Source organism: Gekko japonicus, unplaced genomic scaffold (assembly GCF_001447785.1).
Source record: "Gekko japonicus isolate JY-2015 unplaced genomic scaffold, Gekko_japonicus_V1.1 scaffold474, whole genome shotgun sequence".
NCBI lineage: Eukaryota > Metazoa > Chordata > Lepidosauria > Squamata > Gekkonidae > Gekko > Gekko japonicus.
This window is the reverse complement of record NW_015177020.1, coordinates 210,365-222,932: the sequence shown is the minus strand read 5'-3', so window position 1 is coordinate 222,932 and position 12,568 is coordinate 210,365. Positions and strand designations below refer to the sequence as shown.

Genomic DNA, 12,568 nt, shown 5'->3' with positions numbered 1-12,568 from the left:
GTGGAGGCGTGGGGAATCAAACCCGGTTCTCCCAGATTAGAGTCCGTGCACTTAACCACTACACCAAACTGGCTCTCAATAAGAGTTTCTGTTCTTCCAGGGCATTTGTCCTCAACCTTTTTGAGCCTGTGGGCGCCTTTGGGATTCTGACACAGCCAAGTGGAGGCAGCCACAAAGTGTCTGCCTTGTAATGGCTGCTGCAGGAGGTGGAGCCAGCTGTGAAATGGTTGCTCCGGCTTACCTTCAGTCACATCGCGAAGACCCTTGTGGTGCGTCGGCAGCTGCTGCCGACATTTTTAATAATCTCCAGTGGCCAATTAGAAGCCTTGCTGGACCAGAGTCCCACCCGGCCCCACGCACTCTCTAAAAACACTTGGTGGGCACCAGCAAAGTTGTCAGTGGGTGCCATGGTGCCTATGGGCACCACGTTGGGGATCTCTGCTCCAGGAGCTGGCAGGACTTAAGAATGGTGGCAGCTGCAAGATTTAAGGGGCCCTCCAGCTGATCAGCGAGCCACGTGTTCCCGCCGATCAGCTGGAGGGCTCTTTTAATGTCACAGGAAGAGAGGAGGGGGAGAGGAGCAGCAGCTGTTGTGGGGCACACCTCACATTGGAGGGGTCAGAGCCCCGAAATGCCCCACCATAGCTACGGGCCTGACTTTGAGTAACGGCTGCCCTTTCCTTGAGTTCCTCTCAACTGTGCATGCAAATGCTGCTTCCTCTTCTCCCCTCTCCTCGTCCACCTCCTGCCCCTTGTTGAATGGAAAGGTGATCAGACCCTAAGGTTTAGGAGTGACCCATTGCTCACCTTGGGTTCCCCCCCCCCAGAACAGTGCAGTGCTTCTGATGGCCACCAGGCTTGCGCCACGGTGACCTCAGTGGAATCTGCTTGGATCCAGAGCGTTAAATCCCATTGGAGTTTTTCCAGGATAGAGTGGGGGAGGGCGAGCTGTTTGAATCCAAGCTGTTCCCCTTGAGGTGTCCATTTCAAAGCTGGGAAAAGCTGGTTCAGACTTTTGTGGAAAGTATACCTAGTATAGCCTCTGTGGGCATGTTAGAGGTAGTGAAAGAATGGGATGGGGGTGTGTGGAATCAGGAGTCCCTCCACACCAGAGTTCTTCAGTGGTTCAGATTCATATTGGTAAATAGGCAGAAAGCAACATAGGTGGGGGGGAGTGACATCTCTGGGGGTTCCCACTGTTCTCCTATTGGACTTTCCCTTATCATTTTAGCACCTTCTAATGTTCCTGATATTGAAGCAGTAAAAGCACTATAGGTGGCATTGGTTGGGCATGTACAGGAGATACAAAATTAGGTCTGTAGGGCATCACTGGGGTGTTTGAGGGTGTGGAATAATGACGGGGTGGGGGTGGGGGCTCTGTGATTCATGCCCCTACTGAAGGGGGCAAAGGCAAGCATCAAAATTTCACTGCAATGTCAAATAATATAATTTTTACGCATTAACTAAGCTATACACAACATATTTTATATTGTCCATTCACTAACTTGATGTTGGGTAGAATCAAGTGTGGGGAACAGGACTGTACATCAGTTCCTGTCTATTCACCAGGGGATGTGTTTTCTCTCTCTCTCTCTGCACCTTGACATATATGCTGAGAGGAGTAGTCTGGTCCATTGTGCACAAGTTAGAGAGTCGTGACGCCTTGTATCGTGAAGGCTCGAAGTCCTTTGCGGTTCAGGCTCAGACGTGTGGAGACTTGTGTGTAAAAAGACCCTGGTCCTAGCTTGCGGCCTCCGGATAGAGCTAGAGAGTTTGCTACTTCTGTCGGCAGTGGAAATAGAGACTCTAGGAGCAGTTGTAGCGTAACCCAAGGGTCAGAGGGAGATTTACCCCCAGGACCTCACTGTCAGCTATGCTGCCATGGGGGTCGGGGAGTTCATTCTGTATCTTGTTAATTGCTCTTGCATTCCTATCCCTGCTGTTATGCCTTTGCTGAAACGCTTATCTCTACAGATGTGCAGGAGGAGGTTGTGTTGTCTGGAGGGCTCCTGTGTACCGTGAGAGACTCCGAGTTCTCAGCTTTAGCCACCTAACGGTTGCCTGACTTATCCTGCGCGTGGGAGGGTGCCTAATTGGCCAATGCCATGGGGGGGGGTACATACGAATACCCTATATCCTATTATGCTCTACTGGCTGTGGCCATTCTTTACAGTGCCTATGTTACTGCATCTATAGGTTTGCAATAAAAGTATAACCGTTCCTGAATTACTCCATCCTGGTAGCAAAAGGTGGCAAGAGGACACCCTTGTTCGAATGTTTTACTTGCTACCAGTGAGTTGACAGACGCTTGACCATTCCCCTGACCTTTTTGACCTTGTGGGCACCTTTGGAAGTCTGGCACAGTGCGGTGGGCACGGCCACAGAATGGCTGCCACGAAACTGCCACAGGAGGCGGGGTCAGCTGCAAAACGGCTGCTGCAGCTTCCCTTCAGTTACCCAGCGAAAAGTCTTGTGCTGCAGCAGCGGCTGTTGCCAAAGCAACCTTTTGAAAAATCTGCACAGCTACTCAAATCGTCACTGACCAGTCAGGAGCCTTACTGGGTAAAAGCCCCACCTGGCCCTGGCCGCTTCCTAAAAACATTTGGCAGGTGCCAGGGGAAGGTGCTGATGAGTGCCCACGGGCACCACGTTGGGGACCCCTGCCATAAGAGGTGCCTCGTTATGGCTGTGATCCCTATTAGAAAGGAGATGAGAGTAGCTTACGATCCTGGGAATAGGAAGAATAAGTATGCCTTGGGTAAGAACCATGCAGTTATCGGTGCTGGAGTTGCAAACAGCGGCTCCCACCGTCTCCTTCTTTGGCGTCCCCCCCCCTCCCCCAGTCTTAGGGAGTGAGGACTCATTAGCTAAAGTTCAGCAGGTCGCTGGTGAGGGCAGGAAGGGATCAATACACCAAGCAGCTGTTCTAATGAGCAGTCTGTCCCTGGATTTCATGCAGTTCTCAGCAAGATTCTCGGGCCGGCGGAAGATCATTGGAGTCACCTATGACTCAGACTGCCGGGGGCACCAGCGTTTCAGCTCCAGCCTGGCCCACCTGGTTCCCTGTCCAGCTTCATATCTGTGTTTTGCAGCTCTGTCTCGATGGGACTGGGTACATCTGCAATTTCTCTCTTAATAAATTAAGACATCCTTTGAAATATTGTAAAGCCAGCATTTTGTTTCTTTGCTTGTTTACGTATTGGATTTATAGCCCACCCTCCCCTGTACAACAGGGCTCAGAGTGGGTAATAACATCTTCATAAAACAATATCTATAAAATTGAAATATTAAAACAATTCTTACAATGCTACTAACTGCCAATAAGATGGCATATGAAAAGGGAAGCACGGCCTAGTGCCCCCTATCCGGGGTGGGGGGGGGTGTTAAATATCCTACAGTTAGTCAAATAAGGAAGTAACAGACATAAAAAGTGGAGGGGGAAGGGGAGAAGAAGGGAGGCCAGTTGAGAATGGAAGCCGTCGCCGCCCTTGATTGTAAGCCTGGCGGAACATCTCTGTCTTCCAGGCCCTGCGGAACGGCATCAGATCCTGCAGGGCCTGGATCTCACTCAGCAGAGCGTTCTGCCAGGTCAGAGCCAGGGCTGAAAAAGCCTGGTTCTGGTCGAGGACCGCTGGATACTTCTCGGGCTGGGGATCACCACTAGGTTATTCTCCACCGAGCATCATGCTCTTTGGGGGGTGTACCAGGAGAGGCGATCCCAGAGGTATGCTGATCCCAGAACGTTTAGGGCTTTAAAGATTAGTACCAAAACCTTGAACCTGATCCGGTATTCAATCTGGAGCCAGTGCAGGTGACGGAGCACTGGTTGGATATGGGCTCTAACTTGGGTTCCCATAAGAACATCTGCTGCTGCATTCTGGACCAGTCGGAGTGTCCGGGTCAGCCTCAAGGGTAGCCCCGCGTACAGTGAGTTACAGTAGTCTAATCTGGAGGTGACCGTTGCACGGATTACTGTGGCTAAGTCAGGGCGAGGCAGGGAGGGAACCAATTGCCTAACCTGGTGCAGATGGGAAAACGCCAGTCTGGCGACATTTGTGACCTGGGCCTCCATTGAATGGTGTAGTAGTTAAAAGTTTCGGACTAGGATCCAATGTTCCCTCTAAGCTGTGGAGTCCTGTGAGCAAAAATTCTACTTTGTGAGCTACTGGCATTAAAGTTGTGAGCAGGTGATTTGGTTACTGGATAAATTAGTTTGCACTGGAGCCATCCTTCCTGAGCTAAGACAAAAATGTGTGAGCCGGAGGCTAAAAAACTGTGAGCTAGCTCACACTAACTCAGCTTAGAGGGAACACTGCTAGGATCTGGGAAACCCATCTGCCATGGAGGCTTCCTGGGTGGACTTGGGCCAGGCACACACTCTGAGTTTAACCTACCTCACAGGGCTGTTGTGAGGATAAAACAGGGGAGAGGAGAACGATGCAAGCTGCTTTGGGTCCCCATTGGGGTGGGATAGTAATAAAGTAAGTAAATAGGTCAAATAATATAATTTTTAGTTTCCAAGCAGTAAGTTTTGTATGGCAAGGAAGTAGCCCAGGCTAGCCGGACCTTGTCAGATCTTGGAAGCGAAGCGGGGTCAGCCCTGGTTAGTACTTGGAAGGGAGAACACTAAGAAAGTCCAGGGCCGTGTGATGCAAAGGAAGGCAATGCCAAACCACTTCCGAACATGGCTTGCCTTGGAAACCCTTCGGGGTCACCATAGGTCAGCTGTGACTTGATGGCAAAAGAAAAAGAAAAAAAGGGAAAGGGAAAAAGTAAGAATTGATTGCAACTTTGAGGGCCCCCCCCCCCAATTCCTTTGGCTTCAAAATTTCCAGACGTGTTACTTCTTAAGATGTATTTATTGGTTGAAAAGATTCTTGAAAAAAATGTTTTATGTCACTGCAAGCAAATTATGGCCTGGTAGAAGCTTCTCAACTGCCTTGCTTTGCACAATGAGCCATGTGACATATAATTATCATTGGGAAGAATCAGGAGCTCCCTTTGGGAGAGCTCCGTACAGTTCCTTCTGCACTGCACTGCACCTTGCTGCTTTGCGAAATTAGATGGGGTTAGGTAAAGCATGGTTTTGCTCGCAGTATTGGTAAGGTCCACATGTGACACATCAGAGGTTGACAGTATGGAGGGGACAAAAGGACTCTGCCGCAATGCCATCCCAACTGAGAAACTTCCTCGGTTCTAAAATACTTTTGGGTTTTGTGCAGGGTTAATGTCCGAGTTTACAAAAGCTTAAGCAGTAACAATGAAAGCTGTTTCCCTCTCTTGATATGCTTGCTTTCTACCTGCAAGGATATTTTCAGGTTAAGGGGAAAGTATTCATTCGTATGAACCACCCCTCCCCACTTGCAGTGTGGGGCAGTGGTGAGACTGGGATGGCAGACCCGGGTTCAGATCATAAGAAGAACGTAAGAAGAGCCCTGCTGTATCAGACCACTGGTCCGTCTAGTCCGGCATGAACATAAGAACATAAGAGACGCCAATGTTGGATCAGGCCAAAGGTCCATCTAGTCCAACATTCTGTCACACAGTGGCCAGAAATACCAGGTGCCATCAGGAGGCCCACCAGTGGGGCCAGGACATTAGAAGCCCTCCCACTGTTGACCCCCCCCCCAAGCACCAAGAAGACAGAGCATCACTTGCCCCAGAGCCCCTATCTATACCTTGTGGCTAATAGCCACTGATGGACCTCTGCTCCATATGCCTATCTAATTCCCTTTTGAAGCCGTCCATGCTTGTAGCCGCGACCACCTCCTGTGGCATGCTGTCTCACACTATGGCCAGCCAGTTCCTACGGAGGGCCAACAACAGGGCATAGAAGCTGAGACTTTCCCCTGATGTTGCCTCTTGGCACTGGGATTCAGAGGCTGACTGCCTCTGAACATGAAGGTTCCCCTCAGCCAGCATAGCCAGTAGCCACTGATAGACCTATCTTCCATGGATCTATCTAATTTTCTTTTAAAGCTGTCTATTCCCGAGGCCATCACTACATCCTCTGGAAGCGAATTCATCATTTGGGAAGCTCAGTGGATGACCTTGAGCCAATCATTCTCTCTCTCAGCCTACACATACCTCCCATGATGATGGTGAGAATAACACAGACACCAGCCTGAGATCCTTGGAGAAAGGGCAGCATAGAAATGTGACAGATCTAAAGTCCAAACAACGCATGTCTGTCATACACCAGAGCTGAACACAGATGTGCTCTGCAGATAGAGTAAAAGGATGTAGGTTATTTGATCAACAGGGACGGTTAAAAGAATCAAAAGGAAAAGATTCTAAAATATATATGGCGTTTGCTCTAAGCTTCCTGGCCGTAACTTGACATTGCTCTCTCTTTTTGACAGGCTACATCCAGAAGATCAAATCCGGGGAAGACTTTGAAACCCTCGCATCACAGTTCAGTGACTGCAGCTCGGCTAAGGCTGGAGGAGACCTGGGTGCTTTTGGAAGGGGTGAGCGAAATGAGGATTCTGCAAGGCTGAAGTCTTACTGTTCCGCAAGAGAGAGAGAGAGTGTGTGTGCGCGCGCGCGCTTAAGGGGAGGAGGGGGGCATGGAATGTAGGGAAGGTAGATGCCACACTTTCTCTTTCCTGCCCTGGAATTGTTCTTGTGTGGAGGCCTCTGGGAAGGAAACAGCGAGCAAATCAAACCATTCTGGATGACTTGGAAGAGGGTGGTGAACATGCCATGACATGCCTCCACTCCACACTGTGAGGGGAGCAGTGTTCCCTCTAAGCTGTGCGTGTGAGCGGCCGCTCATTGACACAGGAAGCCCCGCTCAGCAGCAGTCTGGAGCCGCGCAGGGTCTCACACTGCCCATTGCCCATTTTAAGATTGCAGCAGTTCTATTCTGCTCGGGATGTGAACTGCTCCACTCAGTAGGGAAATAAAATTAGAGGGAACACTGGAGGGGAGCCAAGCAGAGGGAAGGACTGGAGCCTCCCCAGCAGCTGTATCGTAGGGAGGCTCCCAGACTGAATTAGTTATGACGTTTTGGGCCGTTTGCGGGCAAGACTTTGAGGAAGTACATAATGCTTGAAAACAGCTCTGGGCTAAGGCCCAACCAGCATTATGCGCTCAGTCGTAGGCATCAGCGGATGATACTGGCACAGGTGGTGCATTAGGGACACATGGGTACATACAAAACCCACACCTGATTCATTTTGTGTCCTGCTGACATGAGGCCCAGGAAGAAGAAACCTGCTTCTTCTTCTTTTTGGCCCTCTCCATCGACTTCAGATGGCACAGCCCTGATCCGGTGATCGTTTCTGGACCCCTTCAACCTGGGGCAGGGATAGCCTCGTCTCACAGAGGAAAGATTCCGGGCTGTAGCTATTAGTGTGCTCAGCATGCTTAGATCTGAGAGACCTTCGCTCAGATTCCCATTCTTCCATGAACCTCACAGAATCATACAGTCGGAAGGGACCTCCAGGGTCATCTAGTCCAACCCCCTGCACAATGCAGGAAATTCACAAATACTAACCCCCCCCCCACACACACACCCAGCGACTCCCTGTTCCAGACCCAGAAGATGAAAAAACACAAAACAAAACAAAAACCCTCCAGGATCCCTGGTCAAACTGGCCCTGAGAAAAATGTGCTTCTATCCTGACCCCAAAGTGGCAATCGGCATTTCCCAGGGCGTGTAAGAAAGGGCCACACGAGAACTAAGCCCTGAGGCAGCCCTTCCTGCCCTCCCTTCTCGTGATCTGCCTAAGCTCACAGAATCAGCATTGCTGTCAGAGGGCCCTCTAGCCTGACCTCACTAATTGATCTGGGATAGTTGTTCACTCTCAGCACCACCTACCTCAGCGGGTGGGTGCAGTGATAAAATGAACACGTGAAGCTGCCTTACACTGAATCAGACCATTGCCTCGTCAAAGTTGGTATCGTCTACACTGACTGCAGTGGCTCTCCGGGGTCCGAGGCCTTTCACATCACCTTCTACCTGATCTGATTTAACTGGAGGTGCCAAGGGGTTGAACCTGGGACGTTCTGCATGCCGCGCTTTACCATTGAGTCACGGCCCCTCCCCATGAGAAAGGGATTGTCACGCCTGGGAGAGGGGCCCCTCAGAACTCTGGAAAGGAGGCTCTTCCCCAGAGAGCAGGGTCATAAAATGCTCAGTTTCCCAGCAGAGCACAGGTGAGTTTCCTGCAAAGAGAGGACCGTTTGCCCAGCTGGCAGTAATGGGCAAGATGGGTGACTATCAATGTTCCCTCTAAGCTGTGGAGTCTGGTGAGCAAAAATTCAACTTTGTGAGCTACTGACATTTAAGTTGTGAGCGAGCTATTTGGCTACTGCACGAATCAGTTTGCTTTGGAGCCATCCTTCTTGAGCTAAGACAAAAATGTGTGAGTCAGAGGCTAAAAAACTGTGAGCTAGCTCACACTAATTCAGCTTAGAGGGAACACTGGTGACTATTGCAAAACACGAGCTGGGCGATAAAACCTGTGAGACGGGAGCTCCATGTTGATTGGGGAAAGGAATGTTAGGGTCCCACGAGAGCATTGGCTCCCAAACACAGAATGGGGCAAGGAACTTCCAGCCAACTGGGGCAGGAAGTGTTAAAAAGATCTGAACACCCTGCGAGTGGTGTTCAAAGCCGTCCTTCCCTTGTTCCCATTCCTGTCTCCCCCAGGGATTCTGAGGGTAACATCTGTGACTCCAGAGTCAGGCTTGTTAGAGTGATTTACCCAGGGGTCGTTTCGTAGAAAAAGAGCTAGGGGAACTCATTAGCATAACTCATTAGCGTAGGCCACACCCCCTGACATCACCGGAGGTGTGTCATAAGGCCACACTCCCTGACATCACCGGAAGTGTGTCATAAGGCCACACGCCCCTCCCCCAACGGTCCCGGCCGGCGGGAGTGCAAGGAAGCCCCGCGAAGGCCCTCCCTGGCCCCAGGCAGGCAGAGGTGGGGAGAGGCAGGGAGGAAGCAACTTACCCTCCCTCTTCTCCTGCCTTCTCCTGGCTGAATGAGGGCCGGAAGCGGGGCGGCCGGAAGCAGGGGGCGGGGCTTCGTCATGTGCCCCGCCCCCCGTACCTCACCCGGGGGAACTGCAATCCCCCGCGATCCCCCCCGAAATGACCTCTGGATTTACCTTTTTCTCCTCTTGGATCTGCAGAAGTCCTTTGTGTGTGGCACCCCTTTTCCCTGTGTCCTGTGCTCTAGATGGTTAAGCAGTGTTGGATTCAATAGATTTCCTTTCCTTTTTAAGAAAGCAGACTGTGTTCATAGACCCTCCCTATGTCCCTAGCTCTTTGTTCACACGGTGTGTGTGTGTGGGGGGGGAGTGGGAGCTGCCACATGCACAGAGAACCTGTTACTAGTGCCCAAACCACTGGTAAACGAGACAGGCTAAGTTCAGTATGGTTTCGGCAGACCTGAAGAAGGAAATGAGAAACTGCCCGTTCATGGATGCTCACGCAAGCCCCTGCCGTAGCAGGACCCACCATGGCACATAGTACTTATCTATGCCTTGGAGGAAGGGTGGGAGAAAATGATCCAGGTAGGCTACCAGCGGCAAGTCCTCCAGCTGTTCCTTTCTCCAGCAAGTGCCCCAATGTCCTCAACATCTGCCTACTCCCTGCCCGTTTTTTACAACAGTTGGGAGATGGCTCCCTGTAGAAGCGGTGTATCATGGGATATCATGTCAAGCAATGAATACTGATTGTGGGCAACACCTAGAAGATGTTTACCGTCGGCTTGCGTGTCCCAAATGTCCCAGATTTCTTCAGTCGTAGACCTTTAAGCTTCCCTGTTGGAAGTCAAGGCTTGAATGCCTTAGGCATTACCAGTCTGGGGCCTTGTTCTCTTCCGCTCTAGGCTGGGCATTGGTTTGCCGCAACGGAATCAAAGAGCAAGGCGGCGTGTTCCAAGAAGGCACGGTCATGATGTGTGTTCTGCTCAAACAACCGCTCTCTGGGCTCTGCTCTTGCCGCGCCTTCTTAAAAACCGGAGGAGTGTCGAAAGGGGAGCTTTGTTAGGTGAATTAAGGACCAACCGGGGGCTTTGCTCTGGAATAAAGTGATCAGAGAGTTTCCTGTGTGCCGGGGAGTTGTAGGCTGAGTGCTGTGGTCCTCAGGCTGTTGGTTCCCGGAAAGATCGTCCATATGTTACAACTTGAGGTCTTCCTCTGCTTCATTCCAAGGGATTAAACTTTCTCTCTGCCATATTGTGCCAGCTGAGGCACAGCTTCCTCCGCGGCTGGCTTCTGCCGTGTGTTTTTTCATTAAAAGACCTCATGAACAAACAAGGGACACATCCCCAGGGCAAAGTATAAAAAACAGAAATAATAGGGACCAAAGCGTATAGAAGAACATACTGCATTCACACAAAAGGAAAACAACCCTGAATGTAAGATGACCATCCCCAGGGGTCATTTCCTGCAGGAGCGCACAGGGGCGGAGCTCCGGCAGTAAAGAGCCGAGGGGGCGAGCACATGCAACAAGCCCCACCCCCTGCTCCCAGCAGCCCTCAGTCAGAGCAAGAAGCAGCCAGGTAAGCTGCAGAGCCCCCCCCCCAGCCCCCCGATCCAAAACAGTCCAGTGGCACCTTTAAGACCAAGGTTTATTTAGGTACAAGCTCTCCCTCCTCCGCGAGGACAGATCTGCATGTCCCCCCCCCCAGATAGCTAGCAATCCAAAACAGTCCAGTGGAGCCTGAGCGGTGGGTGTTGCCTTCTGACACACTTCCGGTGATGTCAGGGGGCGTGGCATATGCAAATAAATTATGCTAATGAGTTATGCTCATGAGCTCCTGCACCTCTTTTTCTACGAAATGACCCCTGACCATCCCTAAAAATGTTATACACACTAAAACCCCCTGTATTATTGGACCTAACTGTGATTTGTATGTGAATTCACCCACCCTTTCTTTTTTTTTGGGGGGGGGCATCATTGAGGTGGGGGAAACACCTATTCCTGCATTTGAGTAGATACTGGAGATAACTTTGAATGAGAATTGAAATGAAGCAGGCAAAATACCTGGCACATATGGCAAGCTCCACACCGTGCTGTCTAGTATAACACTGCTTTCTCCGGTGGTCCAGGAGTGGGGCAGTCCTCCAGACTCCTTACTCCTGGGTAACAGCTCCTCTCCTCCGTAAAGCAGGGCCGGCAGACTCTTTTGGTCACGGAGGGGAGGGGCTTGTGCTCCTGCTTCCCAGTCTATCCGGCCCTGCCTTCAGAGCAGGAAGCTGCAGACTGTGCTCTGTGGAGCACACTGGTCACAGGAAAATAATTTGAAGAAAGAAGAAAGAAGAAAAGGGGGAAGGAGCAGCTAGAGGACCTTTCTAGCCTGTTCTCCTCCCCTCCCCTCCTTTCGGCTGACGTGGACCTGGGAGATCCCCGGGGAACAGCGCAGCTGCAACGTCTCCCACGCCTGGCTTCCAGCCTGAGGGGACTGGTTAAGCTTTTTTCCTGGAGGCTGCAGGTTGCAGAGAGCTCCAGAGGGCGATGGTAGAGGCTCTGTCTTGCCTGGAGGCACAGACGCGGCGCTGCTGCAGAGGCCTGGGCAGACAGAAAGACGATCGGTGTCCCTCTGTTTTTCTCCTGCTCTGCAGAGAACATCGGGAGGAAGGAGGAACCGGTCGCTTCAGAACGTGGTAAGATCGCTCCTGGGGGCAGGGGAACTACAGGAGGATGGCGTTTTTAACACCCCCCTGTTTTTCTCTCTCTTTGCCTGGCTCCCCTCATCCCCATTGTAGTTTACTATTGGGGGAGACCTCTGGAGTCAGGAGAATGTGAGTTGGGGGGGGGTCTGAGATGTAACCATTCTCTGTGAAGAGCCCTCCCCTCCCCCCCATTGGGGGTCTTTATTTTTGGTTGGGACTGGATTCTGTGTCCTCCCTTCCACTCCACTCCGCCCCCCCTAAAGGAACTACTTTCCTAAGGACTAGCATGTTCAGAGGGAAAGTGAAAGCACCCTTCACATGGGGACTTAATAATGGAGGGAAATGGCCATTTTGAGTGAGCCTGCCCACTTTCACTTTCAGATTTTCCTCACAAAATGGCTGAAAAGGCAGGGACATCTTCAGGCCAGGGACTGCAGGAGGACACTTGCACCTTTGATCTGGCTGATTCCCCTAAGTCCACAGCCTCCCACACAGGGACCTCTGCTGGAGATGACTCCCAAGCTAATCTCCTTTCTTGGATTAAACTAGAGATGAGAAAAGAATTTAGAGCTTTGTGGCAAGAGTCCCAGAGCGCAGCTAGACCAGCAGAGGGATCTTCTGTGAGCACCTTAGGAAATAAAAGACACCTGTCCAGTGATTTGGAGGAGTCTATTCCAAATAAAAGCAGAAAAAGGGATACCAAAACTAATAGAGAGCATAGTCCTCTGATGAGTGGCCATGATTCTGATTCTGATTCTGCAGCCTCTGAGTCTCCCAAAGAAGAGGGTGAGCTTTCAGATGAGACAGAAGAGGTTGTCCCTGTAGTTCAATCTAGGCTTTTCCCTCAGGAGCTTTATAGTAAACTCCTGCCTAAGGTTATTAGAACACTGGAGTTATCCTACACACCAAAAGAACAGGAAGAGGAGGACTCA

General features: G+C 51.0%; 1 protein-coding gene across 2 annotated transcripts in view; it reads left to right on the top strand.

Moving 5' to 3' along the window:
• Positions 1–12,568, top strand: part of PIN1 (peptidylprolyl cis/trans isomerase, NIMA-interacting 1) — a 76,443-nt gene that overhangs the window by 44,139 nt on the left and 19,736 nt on the right. For both annotated transcript variants that reach the window (XM_015427757.1, XM_015427756.1), the window contains exon 3: positions 6,363–6,470. In XM_015427757.1, coding sequence (XP_015283243.1) covers positions 6,363–6,470 — 108 coding nt within the window. The remainder of the gene's footprint in view (positions 1–6,362; positions 6,471–12,568) is intronic.